Source organism: Aquila chrysaetos, chromosome 1, assembly GCF_900496995.4.
Source record: "Aquila chrysaetos chrysaetos chromosome 1, bAquChr1.4, whole genome shotgun sequence".
NCBI lineage: Eukaryota > Metazoa > Chordata > Aves > Accipitriformes > Accipitridae > Aquila > Aquila chrysaetos.
Genome location: NC_044004.1, coordinates 50,491,788 through 50,518,956, shown reverse-complemented (window position 1 = coordinate 50,518,956; position 27,169 = coordinate 50,491,788). Strand labels below are relative to the sequence as shown.

The window sequence follows — 27,169 nt, the reverse complement described above, 5'->3', positions numbered from 1 at the left end:
AACATCTGAAAATGACCCTGGGGTGATGAGGGTCTCGTCGTGAGAAAGGTCATTGCATTTTCAATGTCCTTTTTTCCAGCTCTAACTGGAGCAAAATGTTGGCCAGGTGAGTTCAGACAATCTTTTGTGGAGAGGCAAGCACAACTAGCAGTGGGAGATGAACAACACTGATATATGCGAGGGCAGTAACCTCCAGAAAATAGGTCCCACTAGATGCTTGCACCATTGTAGGCATTTTCACAATGGTTGTCCATCACTTAAGCCAGCTGCAATAGTTTCTTGCACTGCTGAAAACACTCTCTGTTTAAGGGTTGTGCTTAAACAGAAAATAACATCCAAGCAGGAAGCTTTGAGTTTCAGGGCTGTTGAGAAATTCAGGGCCAGTGCCTTGTCTGTGGTTGTCCAGTACTAAGTCTTCTCTTCAGGATTTCTTTTCTTGGTGTTGCCACACAAGGCTGTAGGGCTCTAGATATTTTTGAACACTTTTGAGAGCCTTTTGCTGCTTGAGAAGGCCTTCCAGTTGCTGACGAGCTGCTCTTGTTCTGTGTTCTGCTTAACGTGGTCTGCTCAGAGCCAAGCGTTTGACTCAAAGGTGGTCTGTACTCTGCTTGTCCTCAGAGCAACATAGAAAAGGTCTCTGAGTGGGAAAACACAGTGAGGTCACCTTGCTCAGTGGCTCAGAGTTGAGAGTGGAGAGCACTTACTCTGCCAGAGGCAAGTCATTGGTCTTACAGCTCGGACACAGCATCAGCTGCATACCCAGCTCCTTCTCGGGACTCTCATGTTCTGCGATCCTAGTGCCTTACGGTGGACAGAGGCCTGACCACAGCAGCCCAGCTGTGTCCCACACTGGTATGCTTGCATGTGGTGCTGCTAGCCGGTGTTCACCTGCAGTCACTGTGGGGCTCTGGCAGTAGGTCACATCATCTCAGATTTGGCACCGGGACTTCCTCCCTTGCCCTCTTCCTGGGAATGGGCTGAAAACTGCTGTGATGGGCTGTCTGGTTGCCAAGTGGCATGGAGCAACATGAGCATCCTAGATCTCAGGACTTCCAGCCTGGCTTTTCCGCTCTCAGGAGCCAGCAGCGACAGGGAATCTCTCGCTACCGGTTGTTCTGTGCCAAGCCACGTGGAGTGTGAAGTCCTTAGAGGAGGATTCCCACTACTGGTATGTTCAGCCTTGATTTTTGCTTTGGAGGAGAAGTTGCATGGGTATTTTCTGCTGCGGCAGACTGAAAGCCTACTGCAGCAGTTCCCTCCTTTCTGCAGACTTCTGACCTTCCTAGGAGCAATGTTTGACCAAGGCAGATCTGACTGCCAGAAAGACTACAGATAGCGTATTCAGCTGTCCTGTTCCTATATCACAGCATCACAGGCTGAGAAACTACCCAGACCTGATGTCCCTGTGCTGCTGGAGGGAGAAGGGAAGGAGAGCTAAGCACAAGTGACCATGCTGCATGCTTTTCTCTTCTGTTGGTTGGTTGTATAAGTATAAATTCATGGGAGGCAGTGCTTCTGCGGAAGCAGTGACTGTGGGGTTTTTTTCTCATGAATTTTGCAAATGCTGGTCCTGTTCCCATATTTGCATACTTCTCTCTCTCTCTCTCTTAAAGTGCACATAAGCCAAACATACAGGGACCCAATTAAACATAGGCTGCTGGCTTTTGCTCTTTTGCACAGCAAAGATGTTTTTTGAAGGAAATGTAGTATGCTCATTAAAAAAAAAAAAAAAAAGCAAAGATGTCAGACTTCAGCTAGCTTGGTACTACTCTACTTAATGACTTTGGGGGCTGAATAATTAAAAAACATTTGTCTCCTTTGGCAGGCACTGTCTGAGAAAGCAATATGTTTGAATGGAGAGGGAGTAATTTTGCAGCCATTTTTACCTCTCCTGAGGTCACTGGCTTTCTGCACTCCAGTTTTATAGTCTTTTGGTGTACACAACTCATGACAACACTGTTTTGGATAGCAACGGTTCCTATGGTTTTCACTAGGGGAGGCTGAACTCGGAAACATCCTATTTTTAAACAGGATTTAGAAACGCAGGGGCAGGGGGGCAGGGAGTGACACAAGGTTTGATTCCCTATATGGAAGATGGTGAGGTTCTGGCTCCAGCGCAGGTCTATCAGATGACTTCATGGGGAAAATTCCATGTCTGGAAACCTTGCCAACAGGCTTAAAACCTGGTAATCATCACCAAAATGTCTACCATGGCCTTCATCTCTTGTGAATGCCTTTGCTTTGCAGCATTCCACTGCGGTCAGATTTAGGTCTATCAGCATGGACTGGGCTGGGAGCCTGTCACACACCTCTCGCTGCAAGAGCAAACCCAGAGAAGCTGTGCTGGGCCTTACAGCTTTGTCGGACTGATCTTTCCCAGTCAGACCGCTCCTCGGTAGTCTTGGGCAGATGTCCAGGCTTCCCTCTTCTCTGTCTCCTGTTAGACCTTCGTTCTGTCTGCTTTCAGCCATTTGTGCAAAAGGCTGCCTGGAGCTGCACTGCTGCTTTCTGCGAATTTCCCTTTCCTGACCCCTCAGTCTGCCTGCTACTTCTCTCATCCTGAATTCCTTTGAGATTCTCCAGGCTGGCTCAAAGGGCAGCCAGTCGGACACCTCTTTCTGTCGTGGGGCTTTTGCTGTCTGTAGGAGTGTTGGCTCCTCCTCACCAAGGCCCAGCGCTGCGCATCCTTTCGCATCTTTGCAGGCTGCCATTTCAACCTCACGAACTTGCTGAAGAGATACGCCGTTTCTTCCTCGCCTCTTGGGAAACCCCACCTCCCCTGACTTTCCAGGCTTCTCCCATCCCCAGGTCTCGGCACTAATCGCTGCCTGACTTGTTTGGATCAGTCCTTGCCGTGGAAGGGCTGTGAATCGGTGTTGGTTACCTCCATGCAAGACAATTGTTTCACTGCTTTAACAGCATCGCTGATCTGACATTGCTGGAGGCAGGAGAAAGGCAGGATGGCTGCTGCAGGCATCCTGTGTCTGCGATGGGCTCTGTTCGTGTTATCTCAGAGGAAGAAATAGCAGGCACGTGTTCTCGTTAGCCCATGCCATGGAGGCAGTAAGGAGGAGGGCTGTCTTCTCTCCATCTCCTCCTGGGAGAAACCAAAGAAATTTGGGATTCACACCAAGGGGGAGGACAGGTATCCTGCGAGTTCACAGCTGTCTCTGGTGGGAGGGTTAAAGGTTGAGGAACAGAGACTTGCAGCAGCTGGAGAAAATACGACCACTGTCACCGGAGGAAAGGTTTGGAGCCAACAAGCAGTAATAACCCTGCCCTGGGTGAGGAGGAGCAGGCTCAGAGCCTGGCAGAGAGCCTTTCCAGACAGCGGGGCCCAAGTCCCACTGGGATTTTAAGGTCTCCAAGGCCTGGGTCCAACTTTGAAGTCCAGCTTTGGATGCTCTGCCAAGGCTATGAGTCAAGGAAGCCCCAGACTCCAACGCAATACCCACAGAGTCATTTTTTCCATGCTAATCCTTCTTTTTGGTTAAAAGCCTCCCTCACAAGCGAATGCAAGGCCTAAGTTGAGTGCCTGGGTTTCAGTGGGGAGAAACCCATAGCTATGCCTTACGCAGGCACCGTTCCCTGCAAGCCTTCAGGCCTCTCTCACAGTAAATTCAAACATCCTTGTAGGGAAGGGTTTGCTTGTGCCAAGAAAACTACAGACTTTTCACTCTTTCCTCACCCCAAACCAGGATGGAGGGTCAAAGTGAATGTGAATCAAGGCTCGGGATACTTTGGTTTGGGTTTCTTCAAATGTTTCATCACGCAGTTTTAGAACACTTGACGTTTGGCATTTTAAAAACCTTATGGTTTTCCTCCTAACTGAGCCATTGCTTGGCCCAGCCTTTTCTTATGAAAAGTTTGGTCCTAAGCAACTTCACGTTATCGCATGGGGAGAATTTTTTGCCTCCAAAGTCTAACTGGCTCCAGCAAAATCACAGCTGATTCTGCTACCCTGTGCTTAGATGACCATTCGTGGTCATCTAAGGAAGGCCTTCTTAACCTGCCCTAAAAGCAACTTCAAGAAAACTTTATGTCTCTCTTTTGGGGTGTTTCCTATGGGCCTTCTGACCAGAGTTACCTATGCTTTACTAAATTAATTTCAGAGCAACGGGGTTTGGCTTGGCTAAGCCACAAGGTTATTTTGCAGTTTTATGACAGCTGATGTGACTGTGAGCTGCTGGCTGGCTTCTGGTCAGGGTGTGACACACATTTTTCTCCTCCTTTCCTCAGGGGAATCAGTTCGGCAGAGCTGCTTGCTGGGCGGATGAGAAATGTGCATCTTGCCTCACCTTGAGGCGTCCTTGTCTGTGGTTGCTGCTGTGTCTTGGGCAGGGGAGTGACTTCTCGCTAGTTCCTCACTTTCCTCTGCTGTGGAGCACTATGGTGGAGTAGGATGGCCATGGTGAGCCTGGGGAACCCTGCTCTTCTTCCTCAGACCTGTGAGGGCACACAGTGCAAACAGAAGAGACTTCCCACTGCCATTTTCTTCAGTCTCAGTCTCCTGTCATTCCCATTTGGTGGTGCTGGGGCATCTCCACCTGCCTTTCTGGCCTTGGGTCTCCTTCCCCAGGTCCCTCCTTCCTCCTCCAGTGCAAAGGCACACCCTCTCACCAAACTGACGGCTGCTTTCCTGGTGGTTGTGTATTGGAAGTGGCAGGAGGGGAGAGCAAAGCCACTGAGGAGGAACAGGGTGGCGTTTCTCCACCTTTCCCTATCAGCCTTCTCCAGCCTCTCCCAGGCTGCCCTTCCTGTCCCTCTGCACGGCTGCCAGTCCCTCCCAGAGCTTTGGCTTCTTTCCATCTCCTCTCCATAAAGGGGGAGGTATTTAGCTGTGGCCCGAGGTGTCTGCCCTGTGCAGACCACCTTGTCTCAGCAGGATGGACACATGGATGGAGTCACCCCCTGTGGCCATCCCCGCTCTTGCTCTAACATCAGGGCTTGGTTCACACGTGTGGCTGGGGTCCTTGCTGGCCTCTGTCCCTTGGCTGGAGAGACCTGACACTCATGGGGAGCAAGTAGCGCTGGAAGCTGTGCTGGAAGATGGTTCCCATGTAGGCAGTTGGGCTTTCCCCTATGAAAAGTGAGGGGCTGGCCTCAAGAGCCATTCCCTGGGACAGCAGTCTCCAGGAGGCTCTGCAGGCTCTCTAGGTAGATGTGTTCGGTCTTGAAGGCAGCCTGGCCACCGGCAGGTATGCCCCACTCTTGTTTCTGTGCCATGCTCTGCTCTTTAGCTGCATGCCAAACACTTCTTCAAGTAGGTGAAACTAGAGCAGCATCTTCCTCCCGTTCCTGGTCATACTGAAATCTGGGAAGAAAGATATTTTGGCAAATACTGTGAAATAATTTCACTTCCTAATAACACAGTGAAATACAGATATCTGCTTTTGCTGCTGCAAAGCAGGAGCCAGTTGTGGTTTGCAGAAGAGAAAATACTGCTGAGAAGGAGCGGGCCGTTGTCTCTGCATGGTGCTGGCAGGAAAGGGAGACACTCGGACTCCACGGAGGAGTGGTTTGTACTGGGTATAATATCACCAGAGGTCTGTGAGCTGATGGATAGCAGACTGGATCCCATGGTAAGAGGGCTGTGGTCTGTGTGCAAAAGTGAGGGTTGTGTAAAGAGAAGTTTGAGACTGCATATCTCAATCGCAAGTGAGGGCACTTGCTTGCAATAACTCTCCAGGATTTTGAATGTGGCATGAAATTAACAATCCAAGATGCCCTGGAAAAATTAGGAAGGTGGCCAGAAAACAAGGCAAGGAAAACTCTTGAGGTGCTACAAATAAATGCTGTATGTTCTGGGAAAAAAGCATGTGGATCTGCAGTCCTGAGGTTGGAGGGACTTCCACGACAGTGAGCAGCTGCAGAGGACAGGCAGGCAGGTTGCCAGCCTAATGCATTGTGTCCACCAGGGCCAAGATCCATGTGCCGCAGAGGGAAGCCCAACTTGCTGCCTGCTGGATTTGCTGCTTGCTTTGCCCGGCCACACAGCCTCTGTGTGCTCCTGTAGCACCCTGCAGGGTGAGCTGCCAATGGAGCGGTCAGGGGAGCAATTGCCCAGAGTGAGTCAAAGGCTCTTTTAGTTTGTGTTTAGGTATGGCAGCTCAGCTAAGTGAGGATTAAGAAGGATGATGCCTGCCCATTGTGGCATCCCCTGCAATGGCAAGGGATGGGCACAGGACCGAGGGAAGGTCGTTCACAGAAGGGAGAAATGCTCCTGGAGGTCCTGAGGTGTTTCCCAAGAACATCACAAAGCACTGACATATTCAATGTAAAGGTTGAGTAGCTACAGGTCCACAGGAGTGAGGGTTACGTTTGCCTCCCCACGAAGGCACACTGAGTTGCACATACCACACGATGGCCTCACCACGAGGTCCCGTGACATGTGGCCTGCAGGTTATGTCTCGCCTCTTATTAATAGCCCTGTCTTGATGTCTCTCCATGATACTCCTGCAAACAATTTTTTTCTCCTCCTTCTTCAAGCCAATTATCGGGCGAGAGGCCAGGCCCTTGAGCAGCATGGCTGTCACGTTTCTCACGTCATGGCACAGCTTGCTGCTCAGCCTGCATGGGTAGCACGAGCATCCAGATGCTCGGGTACCACTTAGCTGCAGGCATCTCAGGAGAAACCTGGGGCATGGCTTGGCCCCTGATAGAAGTGAGGACGATATGACGGGCTCCTCTATCAGCAGTGGGCTTCCAGAGGGAAACCGAGGCAGGGAGAGGAGACCAGGAGGGAATGGGACACTTGAAATGGGGGTTCCTATCAGGGAGATTGCCAGGTGAGCACAGGGCAAGGGGGAGATGGGAGCATCAGAGAGTGGCCTGGGAGAGGCAGAGACAACCTGAGTTTCTGTCTGGCCAGGAGGGGATTTTTCTTTACCCTGCAAACCTGTCCCTGTCATAGTGTCCTTTAAACATTCCATTTCTTTTTAGGTGTGTGCATTTTCAGTGCCAAACTATATCAAAAGAAAACAGAACCGCCCTCTCTCTCTCTTTGCCTCCCCTTCAGCTTGTTCCCTTCCAACAGACAGGTAGCAGTGACCTTCATCCACTTGTTCATCGTTTCATGGAAGGGTGGTAAGCCACACATCATACATGTCAATTTAAAAGTGTAAATGAGGCTATGATGGGGCGGGGGGAATTATAGAATCTAGGTCAGACGAAGGAAATTGAACCTGCCCTTGAAAGTAGGTGATTTTTCCAGCCTCCCGATGTTAAGGCATTGGGTGGAACTCTGTTAATAATTCACACTGTAAACTTTAAATAGTGGTATCAGGTTACATTAGAAAATCAGGTGCTGCCAGCTTTTTGTTGCTAAACTAATGGACTTTGGCTCCAGTGCAAACTATGCATTGCCTTGTCAAATGCCTTGGGACAGAAATGGTTGTGGCTGTCTCTTCCTCCCACCAGACCGATTTGCCGAAAACCCGTGGTCGTCTTGGGAGAGAGAGGCTCTGTCCTTAGACCCTGCTGATTACAAATGTTCTTGTCCTACCGCTTGGGCAGTTCTGTGCTAGAAATTATTCCACGGTGTTGCCAGGTCTGGTTTATTACAGGCTGCTCTAGGCAACTTGTAAGACCTACAGGGGAGATGGAGTTAGGTACCAAAAGGCCTTTGTGGATCAGAAATCACCTACATATAAAAGAAAGTAAATGGGGAGACCCAATTCATGCTGCTCAATTTAGAGAACTTCTTCCTGCCATACCTGCAGATGGAGATCTTGATCTTAAATTTTTGGCTGCTAATCTTGTGAGGTGGGTCAGAACCTGTGCTGGGCTCTGAAACTCAAGCTTGTAATTTCTTTTTCACCCCTTGGATATAATCAAGTTTCTCAGCTCCAGCCAGGCCATGTTCTGCCAATGATGAACTTTTGGTTAGATACTGTGGTTTGCACGTGCAGAGCTGATATAGGTAATTAGAAAATTACCCAGAATAAAACACCTGCTCCACTTTGCTGGACTCGTTCTTCCTGGGTTCAGAGGAGTAACAAGCAATAAACCCGTATGAGAGCCACTAACCTCAGCAGATCTGGCTTAGATCTCACACAGGGAACAAATTTAATACGTAAGCAAATACAGTTTCACAAAGTCATGTCTCAGAGCAGAGCTTTGACTTTAAACTGCTTTAACTTTAAATCAGCAGAAAAGCAATTTAAGATTAGGGAAGAGAAATGGAAGGGAAGGGGAGGCTATGGAATAAAGATAAAATTGCTTCCAAGGATTCACATAGCTTTGAAGCACAAACAATAGGACAAAATTCATGTTGACATTGCAGAAAATAGCACAATTAACTTGCATTGGGTGGGTCAGAGTTTGTATTGCTGCCTGAAGGTACTGGGAAGAGGCAGGCACTCGGTATATCTAGTTCAGGTTACACGTCAGCGTGAGGTCAGCAAGCCTTCGGTGAGAATACAGGAAGCCGAAAAGTAGCTCATCACCAAAATGTTTTGTTCGGGGTGAATTTCTGGTCTCAGAGAGAGTGCTACCCAAAAATGCACTTTCATCTCAGTCGGTTTGGCCTTGGGTTCAAAACCAGAGGTACAAACGTGCTTCCTCAGATACTCTCCTTCAGCACATGGGTCAGCCAAGCTTCGGTGTGCCTGTTTGCCTCTGGCTCCGTGATCCCAGGTGGGCTGCCGGCACCTCTGCCCTTGCCTCCCGGCTGCTGTGTGGGTGGCGCAGCAGAAGATGAAGGAATGGTCTGTGGATGTAGCAAAGAGAGATGAACGTGGTGCAGCCCAGAAGGCCCATGCCCGCTGCAGGGCCTTGCTTAGTGGTTGTCTCCAACGCACCAGCATTGTGGAGGGGAAGCCAGAAGCAGGGAGACCCCCAGGGTCCCATTTGCCACATGGAGTGTCGATACGTGAACACCAGGCCTTTGTGCTGTGGGTCTTTCCGTTCACTCTTCCTCCCCTGTTTTCACTGAGTGGATGCTGAGGTGGTTTTCCAGCACTCCAGGGGAGGAGTAATAATTTCCATGTCGGCCACTGTGCCGGGAGTGCGTGCTTAGCGCTGGCTGACTGCATCCATCTCTTCTGGGAGTGCTCTAGGCTGGCTGCACAGAGCATGTGAAGAAAGCAATTCCAGGAAAATCAGTCATCGTCAGAGGAAGATACTCACAAAACTACGTCTTGGCAAGCTAACCGAAGCAGGGAGGGCTGCCTGGCAGGTTAGCCATGCAGTGCTAAGAAGAGAGCTACAGTCTGGCCAACTCTACAGCCCAAGGGAGCAGGAGCGGTCAAACAATGGAGCTTTTGCTAACTCTGTGGTGTGGGGCTTGTGGCACCAAGTTGAGGAGAGGTCTGTGAGCCACAATGGAGAAAACAGAAACTGTCCCAAATCTGCTGAATAAGGAAATGCCATCCCAACCATTCAGAAAAGAAAAAAAGAATGAGAAAAGAAATTGGAAGTGCTTTCAAAGTAGCACAATGCCAGAGAAAGCCAGTCCAGAAAGGTCCCAGAGATCTAATTATAGCCTGCAATCAATGCTGCTCTTATCCGTGCTGCTAATGAGCATACACGAGGCGAGCAGTTTTGCTGCTCCGGGGCTTCTTGCACTAGAAAGAGCAGCTTGGTAATAACTAGCCGCCTTGCTTGATTAGGGCTCGCTTTGCCTTCTCCCAGTTTCCCAGCCGCTGGTGCGTGCCCTCCAGAGATGTGGGAGCTGTAGCTGAGGCTGTGCAGGACAGGGTAACCAGGCCAAAGCATCAGGGAGGCTCTGGCACATGCACATGTGGCTCCATTACTGGCACACAGAGAGCCGGATGGTGAGGGACAGGCCTCCCAAGAGGTGGAAAATGCCATCTTTCAGGATGTGAAAGAACCCCAAACCCCCAGAAACTAATTGCACGGTGGAAGAACCCCTTTCAGGTGCCAGGTTACGTCCGACAGCTTCTTTGTGCAAAGAAAAAGCAATGATTGCCCTGCTTCTTCAGGGAATGAAGCGCAGAGAACGGGGGCCAGCACCTCTGTGTTACCAAGTCGGCTGTTAAAGTGCATAGCAAAGTGTTTTCTGGCATGGGCTATGACAAGCAAGTGCTTCTCCTTTCCATGCTCAACAAAGAATAGATCCTGTATCTATGGCTCTGGTCCAGACAACACCTGCCAAGCAGAAGGAGAGGCTGCTGCCACCGTGGAGGAGTTGCCTTCATGCACAGATGGGGGAGGCCAGAGGCAGTTCTCCGGCGTGTTTTTTTCTAGCATTCATTTTTTCCAAACAAACAAAGCACAAGCTCTGTCTCGGCCTTGGAGGCCTTGCAGCCTTTCACTAGTGCAGAAAAGTAGGCACTGGCTGTGGTGAAAATAATGACCAGAGCTGGGAGAGTCCCTGGGACCAGAAGAGGAGGGACTGCTGTGCCGGGGTCTGACCTGGGAACCAGCCTTGAACTCACTCCAGCTTTGTCAAGCTCACTCTGCTCAGAAAGCATCCTAGAAGCATATGGTCTCAATTTACACATGGTTGGTGACATTTCTTCCCTGCACCGCCTGAGAAAGCTATTTGGATGATTATTCATCCCCACAGTTCAGTAATTGCACCAGTTTGGAGTGGTCTGGGTCCCTGGGGCCGTATTTACAGCTTGGTCTGCTGGGCCATGGAGCCACTCCATACCAAACAGTTGATTGTCTGAGAAGGGATCACTCTCTCCGATCAACGGAAAAGTTTGAGTTCTGGAGATTTCCCCAGGGTTCAGGTTTGCCAGTCTTTTCTTTTCTCAGGGTCTATGCTGCAGCTGGGAACTCCCCTTGGTCACCGCTCACCCATTCCTCTTGTTGGGTCATCTGCACCTTGGAAAAATCTGGCTACTGAATCAGGTTCAGATTAGTTTGAGGCTCCTAGTTGTTCTCAGTGCCCCCTTAGTGCAAGATGCTATAAATTGCATCCACTCTTTTCATGTAAGACCATAGCCAAACTTCTTCCTTCTTCACATCGTTAAGGAAACAAAGGCAATCCACAGCTGGAATTTGGAAAGGGAGAAGCAGCCAAGCACGAACACAAGCAGCAGAGCTGAAAAGCAACGTCAGAGCTGAAAATACAGCTCCAAGCTAGCTTATGACCTCCCATGTATTTCGGAAGAAAAGAGCCTTTGCTTTGTTTGGCTCCAGCTAGAGCTGGGTGGAGCCTTATTTAGGGTAAGAGTTGTACAGAACTGGCTCACAAGTCTCTCTGCTTGCAGCTGATCCTGGAAGTGTATTCTCTCAAGTAGGCAGATTGAGTGTCAGAAACGCAAATTCCCTGAGGGTGGAGCTGCAGGGTCCTGCCAGATGGGCACTTCTTCCAGACTCAGGCAGATCTCTCATTTTGTTAATTAGAAAGCTGAACTGAGGCTTTCTTTCTCCCTTGCTCTTCCTACCCATGATGGGGGAAGATGCCTGTCATTGCTGGGGGGGGGCTTTGCTGTAAGGAGCTGGCTGATGGCAAGAAAAGACGAATAACTGAATGTGCTGCGCCAGAATGCCATCCTGTCTCCATTCAGTAAAGGCACTACTGAGACGGAGAAGCCCAAGAGGATCGGTCAGGACTGACCTGCAGCCCAGTCCCAGCCCCATGAAAAGCATGGCTGAAGCTGACAGGTAGCTTAGGGGTGTTCAAAGGAGCCGCACCTTCTGCAGTGTGGCTGTGCAACTGCAACGTCTGGGGATCTAAGCAGTGCTTTAATGCTGAGCCTGAACTTAGCTGGATTAAGGCAGACAGAACCTGAGAGCCTGTGCTGGCTCAGCTTAGCACGGTGTGCAGGCATGCTGGCACTCTTTCATTCCAGACATTCATCCGTGAGGCAGGATTTTTCCCAAGCTGACACACTCCAGCTGCAGATTCGATGGACTTGACTTAAACCTTCCAGCACACAGCAGGCAAGAGGAATGAGTGTTTCTGATGCCTAGTTGTGTAATCCAGCACAAGAGACTTGTCCCAGGCCCTACAACGTGAGACCACATTCTCCAGTTCACAATGGGGGTCAGAGATGGCCTGGCCCTGCCACCTCCCCAGGACTTGGGCTCTTCTGTCTCCTCAGTAGGAGTGCAGCCCATCCTGTAGCCTTACACATGGTATTTAGCTTCATCAAGATGACCTGGAGCCATGGCTTCCCACATCCCATTGTTTTGTTTGGGAAGGGGCGTTACATGGTTATTTGGAGGTTGGTTAATGTAGCCAGAATTTGGCCACCTCCAGTGTGGCACCCACAAGTCAGCCTAGCAAGCCATCTTTATAAGAAGGGCTATTTTGCCAGTTCTGGCTGGTGGTGCTGCTGCTGGACCAGGGGGAGACCATATGAGAATCACACCACTTGATTCAGCGTGCTTTCTGAGACACATCCTACAAGAGAGCAACGCAGCAGCAAGACAAGTTACAACAAGCACTCAGAAATAATGCCCGGTCTAAAAGACATTCGCAGGTAAATAATCCAGGCTGCAGGCAAGTGAAGGACTGGCTCTACCAAGTAGCAAAGGGACCAGAACAAGACCTGCTTCAGAGGATGTGCACAACATGAAGCACACCAGCCGGAGTAACTTTAGCACTGCTTTCTGCCTGTCAGTGGTTCTGCCTGGCTACTGGGAGGTATGTCAATGCTCTGCTCTTGGGACGGGGACACTCTTGGAGAGGAGCAGACAGTGTTGCTCCCGCATTACCTGAGACCTGATCTGGCAGAGAAGGGGACGGGCAGGCTTGGGGGACCACTGCTCAGCTGCTGGCAGGTACCATGGTAGCAAGAGACATAGATCTCATGTAACCAGCTGGTTGCCCCCCACATCCTTAAAAAAGCACGCTGTGTTTTTAACGTAAGCTCAATAACCAGTCATCGGTATGAATTTCTATGCCTTCCCTGCGTGTCTTCCGCATGCATAAGCATGGGCTCTGGCGTCCTCGGCAAGGGCAAGTGGTGAGGAAGTGGGTATGGGCTGTCCCCTGCCAGGCCACCTCTGTGCTCCATGGCCATGTGGGCCAACAAGTGCCGAAGGAGCTGAACACCAGGGTGCTGTCCCCCATCCTGAGAAATTGCCCCAGGAAGAGGAGAGGAGAGGCAAGGGGCAAAGGTGGCTGGAGTGGCCAGTGTCCTGCTTCCCCATCCAGTCACCTTAAGGCCAAGGGTGGACTTTTCCCAGCACAGCTGAGTTGCTCCATGTTGCCAGTGCGCCAGAGGATGATGGCCAATGCAAGCTGCTGGTCCCCTCACCCAGGGCACAGCTGCATCCTACAGGCATTACTGTGGCCAAGACAAGGCCCTCGGAGATCTTCTTTCCTTGCTAGCAGATAGTGCTCTGATTTCAGAGGGAGATGACTCTGCTTTCCTTTTCAAAGTGATTCTGAGTTGCCAGCTGGAGCCATTTCACATGGTGCCCAGCCCCAAAGACAGCCTTGGGCTCTGAGGGTCCTAAGCAGCCTGAGGCTGCCATGGGTTTCCCAGGTCTCAGAGCAGGCCACCAAGTCGTGTGTGCAGTGCCTGTATTTGTTGAGGTAAGTGGTTAAACACTAAATCCAGTCTGATGCAGGTGAGTAATGACAAAAGCTTTTTGTACCAAACTGTTAATAAATACTCAATTTCTCAATTTTAGACTAAAACAGGATACCTACTAGCAGAAATAACACTCACAAGACAGCTTGCCTGAACAAAAGCTGTGTTCCCTTGCAGTAACACCAAAACTAAAAAAAGGAAAAATGACTAAAATGCTCAGTCATCCTGCTATTAACTCTCAGTGAGTGCATCCCTGCTGGCTTTATGGCTCACTGTTTACCAGCACTGGGCTGTTATTGCAGGGCATTTAGAAGCACTGAAAGATTTGTGTGTAGATTCATTGGTTGTCTAAGAAATCTTGTTAACCACCAACTTAAAAGTTAGTACATGTCTGCTATAATTGCTTGCATGGCTGTAAAGCATTCTAGTGATAATTGTTCTGGTTTCTGAAGTGAAGTTCTTCTCCTGCAGAAGCCACCATGGAGGAGTGGAGGGTTCGATGGATTTATTTATTTTTAGTTTGCCTCCTATTGTGAGTTGATGTGCTTGGAGACAGCTTCTTGGAGAAAGTAAAGCTGGGCTGTGACAGTCCTCAGCCCAAGAGGAAGACCTGTGCCAACATGTCTTACTCCAGTGACCAAGTGTGCTGTGGAATGAGGGGTGGAAGGTGCCACTCGTGGTCTTTGTCACCACATCACCTACAGCTACCCTGAGCCCTGGCTTGCAACATTATCAAGGACACGTTCAGCTGAGCTCATAGATGAATAAACACTCTGCATTTCTGATTGTCTCCCAGATGCCAATAAGCACAGTAAGTAGGAAAATGCAGGAGAAGCAACACCTCCCAGGTGTCCAGGGGAACAATGTGTGAAAGGGGAACAGTCATAAAACCCCGAGTGGGGCTGGAGAGGACTATTATATTTCTTCCTATAAAAGTGCCTGTCTCCATAGTGCTGGAGTGTCACCACACAAACACTGAGGAATTACATTCCTGCTGATAATGCTCCAGTTTTGTTCTGGCAGGGACCATAAAGATGGAAAGCAGGCCCAGGAGATCATGAGTTCCCTACTGCTGAGTATTGAGTGCTGGGAAGGAAACTGGGGTCTGGTTTGCTCAGATTGACCTTGATGGGTGTCGTTGGAAGGTGGGCTGTAGGTCAGTTTAGGGCTTGAGTTCTTGGCAGCAGGGTTTTCCAGCAACTGTATTGGGAGTATGGTTCTACCCTTTACTGCAGGAGGCCTTGGTATAGCAAGTACCTTGCTATATGCAAATAGCAGCTGCTCCCTTGCCCCAGACTACACATGGGTTAGGACTTGCTAGCCCTGAAATATTTTTGTCCTGTGGCCGCTTACCTTGTCCCCTCACATCCATATGTCCTGAATCTGGCCAGGAGCTGGAACAAACAGGGTGCTTTTGCAAGGCTGCAATGTTGCTCAGAGCTCCTTTGATTGCTGAGGACCGTGTCTTTTCCCCAGGAGAGCAGGGCAACCCTGGGACAGGGCACAGAGATGTGGTGGCATCTCCATTGAGGTCATCATCATTCACACGGATGAGGCCTTGAGTGACCTCAGCTAGCTGTGAGAGTGGTCCTGCTTGGAGCAGACATCTAGAGATCTCTTCCCACTTGAACCTGTCTAGGATTCATTAAATATAAAGACATCACCATGGTCTCAAGATGGCTCCCACACCAGAAATAGCTGGAAGCTATAAAAGCATTTACGGAGATATCCTGAATATTTCACCCTCTTATGCTCTTTTGAGCACAATTCTCCTGGGTTATGAAGTCTGAGCCTTCCCTCCCCCCTGAGACCACATAGCAGCATTGGAGCAGAGAGAAGACCTGTGACTAATGTATCGGCTGGAAGGGCTTGCCCGTTTCCCGGTTCCAGGAGCCAAAGTACTTAACTTGGTGACTGCTCTGACTTATCTGTACCAAAGGAACATGCCAGCTGCAATTATTTTTCAACAAAGACACCATTTTTCTTTTTTTAAGCCTTGTGTAAATGTCAATAACAAGTCTTAAATGACAGCTAACTGTCTGGCACGGTACCCCTCCAAGGGGGAGGATAAAGACAGGCTAGGCAGCTTCTCTGGCTGCAGCGTGGCAGAACCTTGCTGGGCCAGAGCAGCTGGTTTGAAGCTTAGCTCCATCAAAAAGAGACAAGGACATAAATATGTTTTATTGCAATAGTTTAGAGCCTGCCGAACTGCCCAGTCAGAGCAAGTCTGTGGAAATACCAGGGGAGTTTGGGAGCATCGCAACCCAGCCCCATGCTGCTGGCTTTATGGCAAAGCTCTGTGCTGTTCCCAGGGGTGCAGGGTGCTCTCGGTGCTGCTGCGAGCTGTGTCCTTGGCACAGCCTCCTCCCACTGCACACAAGTGACCTTCCTGCCCCCAGACCACACACAAGCTTGCGGAAGACATTGTGAAACCAAGCTCAGGCTTGAGTTTCCTGATGGTTATGCTAGCAGTGGTGGAAACAGCATCATGGTGTATAAGAGAGAAGAGAAAAGGGGAATGCCCTGCTGTAGAGCATGAGGGATTTGCTACAGAGCAACAGGAAGCCCCATGGTATGTGTCAAAAAGAAAGCACCGCTTATCCTTTGCCTTGTGGACAAGAGACGTGACCCCAAAGACCCAGTTTCTTAGTGAGGCTCATTTGCTGACAGTTTGTGGAGGGGAAACCAAAGAAGAAATGCTGACTGCTGCCGGGAAATGATGCACTCAGTCTTCCTCCCCTCTTATGCTACTGCTGCCCTCTGTTAGCAAGGCAAACACGTCTTCCACAGGTCACTCTCCACTTCGAGCGCCTGCAAGAGCTATGTTTAACACCAAAGAAAAATTTGCTCCAGCAGCAAAGCACTATCTGGATGCATTTACACTCGCATGGTTTGGCAGAGACATTTTTCCTACCCTCTGCATCTTACCCCACTGTAGGCAGTTTTTCACCTGAGCATCCCCCATGCTGAGTCTAGCCTGGCAAACACCTAAAGCAAGAATATGGAGTGCTCATACAGCATCTGTACGGAGACACAGACAGACGGCAGGCTGAACTGTCCTCGTTGGGTTTGAAAGCAGTCAGCTTCTCTTGGATTTCCTACATTTTTGCTCATCACCTCCTCACTTTCAGGATCATGTGTCTTAGCTGTAGCTCTCCTCGCACTGTTGTCTGGTGCTCAGTTAGCAACAGAGCCTCACTTTCTGATTAAGCAGGGCCATGAGCTAAGCATGTCTTGAAACATGAACTCAAGGCCCTTCTTCAATACATGAGCAGTCTCAAAGAGAACTTTTTCAGCCTGTCACCAGCCCTGCTCTGGAAGCTGGACAAGGCTGGGGACAACTCTGGCAGTCCATATTCCCCAGCAAGGACCTTCTTAGAAAGCATGAGAATGGGAAGAGAGCAGCAAACTCTCACCTGTGCTCTTCCTGGGGTGCTTGGATCTACTTTTAACAAACTTCCTTATACAGTTTTGACCTGTTCTGCCAGGATGTGGGTGCAGAGACCCCATATCCTGCCTTTGTCACTGCATCCAGGACTTGCAATCCAGTATGCTCTAGATGAGGGTGCTGTGGTAGCAGTGGTTCAGCAGAGCTGGTCTCCTGTAAGACAGCATCCCTGGGCCAGTGGGTGATTGTGCTTGGCAAAGGGAGTTGGATATGGACCAGGGGGACACCTGCCCCCCCTCCCCTTTACAGAGCTGTCCATGGAGCACAGACTTAGCAAACCCGAACCTCCAAACACCTCAGCCGAGATCAACATGATATCCCAGCTTGATTATCTCTGCCAAGAGGTGGCACTGAAAACCCTCAGGATACAGAGGCCTGGGAACCTCAGAGCAAAGCCTAAGGGGGTGGGGAATGCCAGGAGCACTCTAAGAAATCTTTGTATATTAAACAGCAAGCACACAATCACACCTGCCACCAAGGGCTTTATAAATGCAGTAATTGCAGTGTCTGTATCCTCTAGCAAGTAACACCTGGGCATTAGGAGAGAAACCCAAGAGCTCTCTTGGCCCTTCTAATGCTTGCACATCTCAGCAGCCCCAGATGTCAGCAGGCATAGCTTGGACTTCCTTATCTCGCAAACAGAAACCGTCATCACATGGGGTTTTCGGCCACAAAACTGTTACAGGAAATGGCTGACTGGAGTTGTCTCACTCATGAGCTTGGGCCAGTGTTCGGATGTGAAAGTAGCCACGGCCAAGCCTCCCAAATCACCTGGGGATGTGCTGGGGCAGGGGGAGGGGCACAAATAGCTTTTAAAAATATTTATTTTTTCCTCCTGCAACCAGAAAAACAATCAGGTGGCCTTTTAAAAGAGGTCTGTGTTGTATGTTTGATTAAAAGAAGAACAGCAGTAAAAAAAAAATATATATATATATATCTGAAGCATTTTTAATGGTGCTTAACAGCTGTTGGTTAGATGTGGCGCTGACAGAATTTGGGGAGAAAAGGGAGTGGCAAATGGTTGCCAAGAAAGCAAAGCCCTTTACCTTATACTACTTCTCATGGCATAACTGCTGTCAGGCAGGGGATTACATGCAGGATTTCTCTCTTACCCACCTGCATGTGAAAAATCACACACACGTAACTTTTCGCCCTCCTCAGCCTGTGTTGTTCCTTTTCCCAGGACCCCAGCACTCCTACTGCAGAGCAGCTCTCAGCTGCCTTTGAGCAGATCTGCCACCCCTGGAAGGATCCCACCACAAAGACAACACCAGAAGGGCCTCTGGGCACAAACAGCAGCGGGTGACAGCCAATGCAGGCTCCCCTGAGCCACAGGGGAGCAAAACATCACAGACCAGCAAGAAACACCATGCAATACCCTTTTCCCAGGTGCATGCAAATTCCATACTCCTCTGTCAAGGGGAGCAGCTTCCCCACTTGGTGGAAGAGCTCGCACCCCACTGGGTCAGCATGCTTGGGTTTGTGATGCAAAGACTGGGGGAGGAAGCTGAGAAACCAAAAGCTTTACCTTACCCAGCTGCTGCTGAAAGCAAAACACCCTGGAAAGATAGTTCATCTTCTGAAAGCGAGAGACTCAGAAATAGCCACAGTCAGAAGGTGCTCAGTTTTATTTCTGTATAGAGCAAGGGCTAAGCTCACACTCTGTAAGGCTTTGTAGCAGGATAGGAAGTACTGCCTGCATAGTCCCTCAAGCCAGCCTACACCAAGACTGTATGTGCTTCCCCCCCCCCCCCCCCCCCCAGCTTGCTTGCTTCTCTTATCTGTAAGTGGCAAAAGCCACCCAACTCAGTAGTTGACTGTTTGAAATGCAACACTTCCAGGGCATCACCAAGACCTCATCTTTGTGGTGAAAGCCAGGTCACATCCTGCAACTAGCCCTGGCTGGCATTTACACTAGAGTTGTTCCCTCTCTGCAAAGGGGCACCTTTCCTGCCAGTGCTTTTTATTGCAGTGACAACGGGAAAAACTAGTTTGAGGTGAAGGGTCTAACTTTCACTTGATCCTGGTATTAGAAAAGAGCCTGACCCTCCTACTGCAACAGCTCTCCTTGTATCCATCGCACCCCAGTACCCAGGCAGAGAGAAAGCATTGATCCCAGATCAAGCCAGGTAGGGGGGAGGACTGAGCCTGACCTGAAACAAATGCAGAAAAACCTGAAAAGGCTGCTCCTGGCACTGCAAGCAGGGAAAGAGCGAAGAGCAGCTCAGGAACACAGTGGTTAGTGGGGAAACTTAAGCACAAAGGCAAGGGCCTGGCTCCTCTGCTCCTTCCCACAGCTGCAGAGGCTCTGGAAGCATTTGTGTTGGCAGGAAGGCAGCAGGAATAGGCAGCTCTTTCCTGTGGCAGGCAGCAGAGTCCACTGCGGATGTGCGCTCCTCCCTGCCAATGGCCACTTGCAGGAAGCTGGTCCTGCGTCCAAATCACCTCCCCAGCCCCGTGGGTGTTTAAATAAGACAACGATACACAGCCAACATTTTGTTCCACCTTTATTTTAACAATCAGATAAAAACAGGACTATAGTTTTAAAAGAGTCATTACATGGCAATTATAAAGTGCATTTTCCACTTGAATGTTGTGTACAAAAATATCTTTTAAAAAACAAACATGCAAAACAACCCACAAGGCACTTCCAGGCCTAGAGCGAGGAGAGCAACCCCTCACTACTATGTTCACATTGGCAATGGAAAAAGGAAAAAGGGGAAAGGCCACAAGTAATATTTTTAAACCACTATTGGTCAAATAGTCAGTTCCCAGCCTAGCTTTTACTTATGGCATTGCTCTTCTTGCTTATATTTCACATTCCTCCCTAAGCACACCCCATCCACAGCCTGAAAATGAACAGGCCCGTAAGGAGATACCACCATCCACAGCACCCCAGACACATGCCTTGTTTCAGCCCACAAACAGCTCTCCGTAGGCATGACAGCATGCCAGGAGAACATGACTTTTCTACAGTCAGTGTCTTATAGCATTAACACCATACACTAAATAAAAAAAAAAAAAAAGAAAAAAAAAAGGAAAGAAAAGATCAGTGTCACTCAGACTTGCTTTAAGTTTAAAACCAGGTTCAAGCCAAGCTAGGCAACAGTCCCTTCAAGAGAGACCAGATGCAGGTTATAAGAGCTGGCTTGGGAAGCTGTTTGAACAGAGGAACCAAGCCTGATGAGTTCTGGGCTAGCAAGTAGATTTACCACCTCAACTAAGTGATCAAGCATAGTTATGACATGCATTGGTGTTGGGTTTTGAAAAAGCAGCAGTTGAAGGCTAGCTCTTGTCCCTTTCGGTATCCAACAGTGATCATCTAGGTTAGGGTAAAACAGCTTGTAAGTATCATATACAGTAGTCTCCAGAATTAAAAGCTAGGTTTAAAAAGTTAAGTAGTCTAGCCCATTGCTTCTCTCCAGCCCATCCATAGGCTATTATAGGCACCCAAAAAACTATATAAAGCTTACGCACTAGAAAAAAAGTAAGATTCCCTTGACCTCTGTTTCTACAAACTATTCAGCACTCTCCCTTTGAGCTGAGGGATGAAGTTATTCTGCTCAACTAGCACGCAAGAAGCTTTGTGAGGCTGTTTGGCACTGCACAAGCTGGCCACCTCACCTCAGCACAGGCCCAGAAGACAAGCCCCCTCTTTGAAGATAGGGACGGCTCACATCCGTGATTTGTTTCACATCCAGGGGCAGCGTCAGGATAACCCCACATCTCACATTCCTCACGGTTAGTTCTTTGCACAGGTGGGGTGAGCCACTTCTTACAGACACAGAGATGCAAAGTTTGGGCATTTATAGGTCAGAATGGCAGCTACTGCTACAACAGCTAGGGAAGCCCAGCATGTTGATATTAATCCAGTATAGCCACAGCATCTTCACATGTGAGCAGTGCCATGCCATTAGCTGCCAAGCAGTCCGTGGCACAGAATAACAAACCATTAGGAGATCTTTTTTAAAAGCAACATCATTTCCAAAGCCTGTTTATCCCAACGCATTGCTGGGATTGCATGTACCACCCCTTTCTCAGTCAAGGCACTTCCACCACAGTAGGTACACAACAGTCACCTTCTTGTAACAGGACACAGCATAGAGTAGCCATGTGGTCCATTTGCGTTTAGCTCCTGCAACACCTGAGCACAGCCTCCTGCACAGGACTGTGGGCCCCAGCTGGACAAAACCCTGTTTTACAGTCCACAGGAGGAAGAACTGCATTTTCAGGGCCCAGCACGGCCAACAGCTGACTTCAGATGTCCATCACAGGGGAAAAGCATCATCAATCACTTGTGATAAAAGAAACAGGAGGGTTTTGAAGAAGGCAGTCAAGGCTGTCAACCCACGGCTGTGTTACAAGCACCACACAGCTAATCTCTATTTTTGGTAACACCAAGGGTATAATGAGAGTTTTTCAAGATCAGCTGATAAAACAACTGGTGACTAAGCATATCAGATCCTCTCCCACAGGCACATACATCTCCTAATATGGCCAGCTGTAAGGCCACATTTCCTGTCATCACAGTTGCATTTTCATTTCCAAAACACCCTTTCTGCCTCCAGTAGGAAGGACCCCACACTACAAGGACACATGCAAGGAGAGGGCTCTGTTCCCCGCAAGCCGACCATTCTACTACCTGACAGGCACAGGCCAGCTTTGGAAGGAGAACCCTGCAGCTGAAGTACAGCCCACTAAAAACATAATACTAGAACATATTTTGAAAAAAGCCTTTTAACACTAGGCAAGCAATACAAACCAGCCACCGCTACGTAGCTTGGACAGACAATATAAGCACGGTAGTGTTTCCCTGGAGACTAGCAGCTTTATAGAAGAGGAAGGAGTAGCAGCACTGAAGAGATACATGAGCAACAGCTCCTGGTCCTTTGAGCATCTGGAGAGCCAGTTATCTGAGCTGAGGCAGGGAAGGCTGCCCTTTACGCCTGCCAGAGATGCTTCCCTGACTATAAGCCCACTGCCAGCAGAGCACATCTGGTTTTGCCGGGAGGCTTATGCAGAGCTACAGGGAGCCATACTTCTTCCACTTTTCCGTACACCTCGTGTTCAGACCAGCTCCCAGGCCTGCAGACACACCAGCAACAGTTAGTCAATCAGGACTTTGTCCTTTGGTCAATAGTAAGGCCCTAGCTTCTCATAGCCCGAATAGCTGGGCCACTCAGGAAAGAGGCCGTAGGAGCACCGAGGGCTCCCAAACTGGTCAAAGGCACTGCCAAAGTCAGGGCCCTGTGGGGGGCGGACAGCTTCTTGGGCAGACTTCAGTTCTGACCGTATGATCCTGTAATTTGTGCCCTTGTTGCTGTCCCAGTACACCTTCCCATTGCACTCAAAGGAGATGGCAAACTCTACTCTTTCATGGGATTGAATTCCCTCAGGCAGGCTGATGTCGAAGGAAAATGTGTCCCGATCTGACCCTCCATACGTATCCTTGACATACTGGCATGGGTAATCTACAAAGTTTTTCCAGGTGTCAAATGTCATCCTGATCTTGACAGTCTTTTCAAAAGCAAGGTTCCTCACCTTCACTGTTCCCACAACAGATCGCTCCTTTAGCATACAGTTTTCAAGGCAGACACAGTCTGCCTGGAGGCGGTTTCTGAAGTCCAGGTAGTCCACAGAGGGCTGAACAAAATCCAGGACAAAGCTGTCCCTCTCCACTGTTGTCAGGCCCACAATGTTGTCTATCAGCTCAGTGATGTTGAAAGGAATATCTAGCGGATCATCAAACTCTGAGAACACCTTCACCATCGTCAAAGCAAAGCCTCTGCTATCTGCAAATGACACCCTCTTCTTCACTTTGTTGTGTGTGAAGGAGTTTGCTGCCTCTTCTGGTCCATTCAGTGTAGTTTTGCTACTCAGCTGGATGCACGGCCGCAACGGCTTGCTTGACTTTGGAGCAATTTTGCAGGCACACTTCTCTCTCCGCAAGGGTGAGGAGCATAGGTATAGCTGCATTGCTACATCCACAGCCATTGCTTGTTTGTGAGGAAAATAGTCTAATACTCTGGAAGATGAGAAGGGTTAGTTGATGTTAGAAAAGCATTTTAATATGACTTTTCTCAGACAAATGCTACACCACTTCCCCCCTAGCCATCCCAAAGAAACTTGCTTCCATCAACTCCACAAGTCCCTCATCAAGCTTAATTAAAGGCAGGTGCTTGCATGGTGTGATTTACAGACACTGTGAGAAATGTGCTACAGCAGAAGTGGCAGGACCAGAGCCTGTTGTGCCCTTGAACAAGATCTCTTCCAATTACTACAGGGACAGAGTCACCGTTCGAAGACACGCAGGCACTGCCCTACTAGGCTAGCAATAGCAGGCTCTAGAGCATTTCTGACCCAAAGCAAAACCCATGGCTCAGTCCTGCTGATGTCCACAAAATCAAGAGATTATCAAATTCCAGTGCTACATAAAGCAGTATTCCTGCTGTGCTCTCCTCCCTCCAGGGATGACTCTCCCCATGGCATCAGATGCTTTTGTAGGAGCAGGAACTCAGCTTGTCACAAGCTGCTGTACACAACTGACCTCACCTTTCATAAACCCCAAGTGTCTGGTATTTTTAGAGGCTAAAAAGCACTCATTTGGTTGAGCTACGTACTTTGCTCATCACTGTCTCCTAGAACTGCTCCATCGAAAGTATCTGCAAGTGGTATTGTAAGGATAGCAACAGTGTGATACAGCAGCAGGGTAGAGACTTAGCCAACATTGCTCAGCACCTACAGAGGAGCCTCTTTCTTCTCTCCACTGTACTTCAAAACAGATGTCAGCTCAGATGGCCCAGCAGATTTTACCTCCAACGCAGACTTCACACCTCAAGCCTCCACAGCACTTGTGCTGAGCCCCTGGGAGAAACACCTGTATAGCCACAGGGCTCTGCCAAACACAACTCACCTACTCAAGGTCGACCAAGCCTTTGGAAGCAAGTCTGTCCCCAAAAAGGCACAGGCCATGTGCCCCTCTACCACAGCCTCTCCTCCTCCAGCATCCAGCCCATTCCTCCAGGGATGCAGCACCATCTGACTCTGTGCACCCGCTCTAGGGCAGCTCCCACCCAGCACCCTGCCAGATGTAACCCTGGAGATGCCTCTACAGCCAGGCAGCTCCCAAAACATCATACCTATCGCTCCAGGCCTTGCACTGAGGTTAGGCTGGATGCTTTTGGCAGACTCTTTGGCCTGGCTCTGGATAAACTGCTGGACAGATTTATCGCACACATCCCCCTTAAGTCAGTTGCATTGCAGCTGACCTTAAACACAGAGTATTCCCTTAATAAAAATCCCCTGTTTGGCTGCAGGCCAGGCTCCAAAGCTGCTCCCACTGTGCAGAGCAGGACGAGCCAGCAGCAGTAGCAGCGGCCGCCGGCCACATGATGCGGCAGAGCTCCGGCTGCCAAAGCCACGCACAGCCAGCTCTAGTACTTGATTGCTGCCCCCGTGCCAAGAAAAAGCAAGAGCTACGCTCTCCAAATTGGTGCTTTAACTCCCCACCCTGCAACAGCAACAGAGCAGCTCTGAGCAGGCTTTCACAGCATCCATTCAGCAAGGGCATCTGTTTATTCAGAGTACATGTGCCAAGGTTTGCTTCCCAACACACCCACCAACTAACTCCTTTGGTATTGCCTCCTTCAGCCTCCTTTCAGCTCAAGGGCAGCTGTACAAAGACAGACAGCAGATCCACCTGTCTGCTAACATCATTCTGCTCATCTCTACCTGGTTTTGCCAAGTTTTTATTCACACACACTTTATATAGGTCATTTCCTCCTTTAAATTAAGGCAGCCTTCAATGCCTCTCTCTTACTTGGGCCAGTTTCATCCACATAGCATCTTTTCCCAGGGAAATTTATTCAGCTGAATTCCCATAACTGCTGAGACGTCAGATTTCTTAGCAAGCTTTGGTTACTTCACAATTTTTAGAATGAAGAGGTATGAAATATCCAGCCTGATTTGCATTACTTGGAGCTTTTTTCCAAGCTAAGAACTACAGTAAGAGCTTTTCAGACCCACAATGAGGCTGAGCTCCATGCTTTTACAAACTGTCTTTTTCAGCTCATTTGATACCCCAGACATCTCCTTCTGCACTTGAGAGCTTACTGATGCCCAACTCACAGCCCACAGAGGAAGGTTTCCCTTTTGGGGCTAGCATTGGCTGTCTCAAACTTCAGATGCTTTGAAGGTGGGATCAGGGAAGTAGTTTTGAGAGCTCATGCAGGAAAGCGAGCTCTAGGAAGCAAGCAGTGCAAGGCAGGCAGCCCTACGCACGTACAGGGGCCGACTCCTTTCCCCTTCCTCTCAAGGAGCAAACAGACTAGATTCTGTCTCCGGACATCTTCCCGCAGCTTTACCCTCTCCAGAAGAGGATGTCACCGCTCACTCTTCCCTCCTCCATTTCTAGGAAGGAGAAGCAAGACAGAGCAAAGGAATTATGTACACCTACATTTATCAAAACCCTTCGATTGCCTCCATTCTGCTTCTAGCGCTGTCTGTAAAGAGGTAACCCTCTCTCAGAGGGCTCGACGCACAGCAGCTGCTAAGCCAGAAGTTTTTAGACGTGACACGCTGCTGGAAGAAGCGGCACTCGGGTTTTCTGCCCTCTTCTCCTCTCCGGTTCAGGAAAGGCCGAGCTGTTCCGAGGGCAGGGCCCACTCGTATCGCCTGGACCCCGGGTAAATGCCGGTGACGTTAGCCCCGCTGCAGCCCGTCCCCTCTGCAAGCAAAAGCAGCGCTGCAAACCCGGGCCAAGACCCGCCGCCCGGCCCCGCCGGGGCTCCAGGACACCTTCGGCGAGCCCGGCGGAGGGGCACCCCGCCGCCCCGCTCCCGGCTCACCCGGGGAGCCAAGCCAAGACGGTCCCCGCTCCCCCCGGTAGCGGCACGGCGGTCGGGGAGCGCTGGTACCGCTCCCGCGCACCCGAGGGGGCTGCGACCCCTCACCGGCGGGCACGGCAGGCACCCGGGGAAGCCAAACGGCAGCAGCAGAAGGAAGGAAGGAAGGAAGGAAGGAAGGAGGACGCGAGCCCCACAGGGACCATACCTGGTGCAGTGCATGAGGCCGGCCCCAACACCCCCCCCCCGGCTCGCCGCCACAGCTCGGGCAGTGCTGGACCCGGCGCCTTAAGACCGACCGCCCGCGCCGCCCCGCCCCGCCCGCCGGGCCAGCCCGCGCCGCAGCCAATGAGCGCGCTCCGAACGCGGCGGGGGGCCAATAGGCCGCCGGGCGCCCGGCACGCGCAGGGCCGGGGGCAGCGGCGGGGCAGCTCGGGAGGGGGGGGGCAGCGGCGGGGGGCGGGGGGCGCCCGGCGGCTCCTGAGGAGCCGGGGGGGGGGGGCAGGAGCAGCGCTTCCCGGGGCCTTCAAACCTGAGGGACCCTCTCCTTTGTGGAGCGATCTTGCTAAGGCAGCCCCCTCCGCCTTTCCCCGAGCAGGGCTGGCTTGCCTCGGCAGACGGTGGAAGCTCCGTGTCAGGCCTTGGATGCTCCCGGCCCCTCTCTGTCCTGCGGCAACGCCTGGCTCCCGTGCCACGGTGCCGTCCCTGCCTCTCCGGGAGGGCAGAGTGGGGCTTCGTGGACGTCGCAAATAAGCAGATGGGGGCTAAACCTGCAGGAACGTGTTCTTGAGGCAGAAAAGCCTTTTTGGGGAGCTGATCCTTCTCGGCTGAGCTGGTCCCGGGTGTTTGGGTGCTCAGGGACAGGCGGGGAGGAGGGTCACTCACGCGGCCACGTCTTGCATCCGTGGCTCCGGGCTGGCGCTGGGTAGAAATCTCCAGAGGATTCTCCAAAATCCTCTTTCCAGACAATATTTACGGTGTGGAGTGGAAAAAATGACTTTCTCATAGAGGTGACTTACAGTAGGAAAAAACACCTGCGGGGCCCAGCTGGCCCAGAGGCCCACCCCATGGGCGTCCCTGTCCGGGCACATGTGTGGAGCTGGGAAGGTGTTTCCGACACCCTGAAAACATCTGCCAGGCAAGCTGAGGGTCTGGCGTAGACCCCCAGCGCTTTGCGGCGCCAGCTGGGCCACAGGGTCTTCCCAGCTGCCCTCCTCCCGCTGGTCCCCACCTCTGCCCCCCAGGGCTGCCCCTGAGTCCGCTTCGGCATGGAGCCTGACATCCTCGACGATGCGAAAAGCGTGCACGGAGCTGGCCGCCCCGGCAGGGAAGCAGCTTTGGGGACAAATGCTGCCTGCCGGGGCAAGCAGTGGAGGCTGTAAAGCCTGCTGCAAGGTGGGGATGGTGCATCTACCTTT

General features: G+C 50.5%; 1 protein-coding gene and 1 long non-coding RNA gene across 5 annotated transcripts; one reads left to right on the top strand and one right to left on the bottom strand.

The window, feature by feature from the left end:
• Positions 1-10,609: 10,609 nt before the first annotated feature.
• On the top strand, positions 10,610-14,243 carry LOC121233519. Its single transcript, XR_005933153.1, has 2 exons — positions 10,610-13,462; positions 13,932-14,243. It is a non-coding gene; the product is annotated as an uncharacterized LOC121233519 (long non-coding RNA).
• Positions 14,244-19,402: 5,159 nt separating this feature from the next.
• On the bottom strand, positions 19,403-26,038 carry PPP1R3B (protein phosphatase 1 regulatory subunit 3B). Of its 4 annotated transcripts, XM_041125729.1 has the most exons (3): positions 25,960-25,991; positions 25,272-25,317; positions 19,403-22,933 (listed from the first exon to the last, which is right to left on the bottom strand). In XM_041125729.1, the coding sequence occupies exons 2-3, from the start codon at positions 25,313-25,315 to the stop codon at positions 22,042-22,044; spliced, it is 936 nt and encodes a 311-aa protein (XP_040981663.1). In that variant the 5' UTR covers positions 25,316-25,317; positions 25,960-25,991; the 3' UTR covers positions 19,403-22,041. The 4 variants fall into 4 exon arrangements, with proteins under 4 accessions (XP_040981663.1, XP_029881181.1, XP_040981731.1 ...); XM_030025321.2 differs by lacking the exon at positions 25,272-25,317 and having other exon boundaries at positions 25,960-26,038; XM_041125797.1 differs by lacking the exons at positions 25,272-25,317; positions 25,960-25,991 and adding an exon at positions 25,358-25,591.
• Positions 26,039-27,169: the final 1,131 nt, after the last annotated feature.

Excerpts from the sequence above, each read along its gene's own strand:
- PPP1R3B (XM_041125729.1), bottom strand. The coding sequence starts at position 25,315 with ATGGAGGAGGGAAGAGTGAGCGGTGACATCCTCTTCTGGAGAGG. Across the intron at positions 22,934-25,271 it reads GACATCCTCTTCTGGAGAGG|AGTATTAGACTATTTTCCTC; the intron begins GTAAAGCTGCGG and ends CTCATCTTCCAG.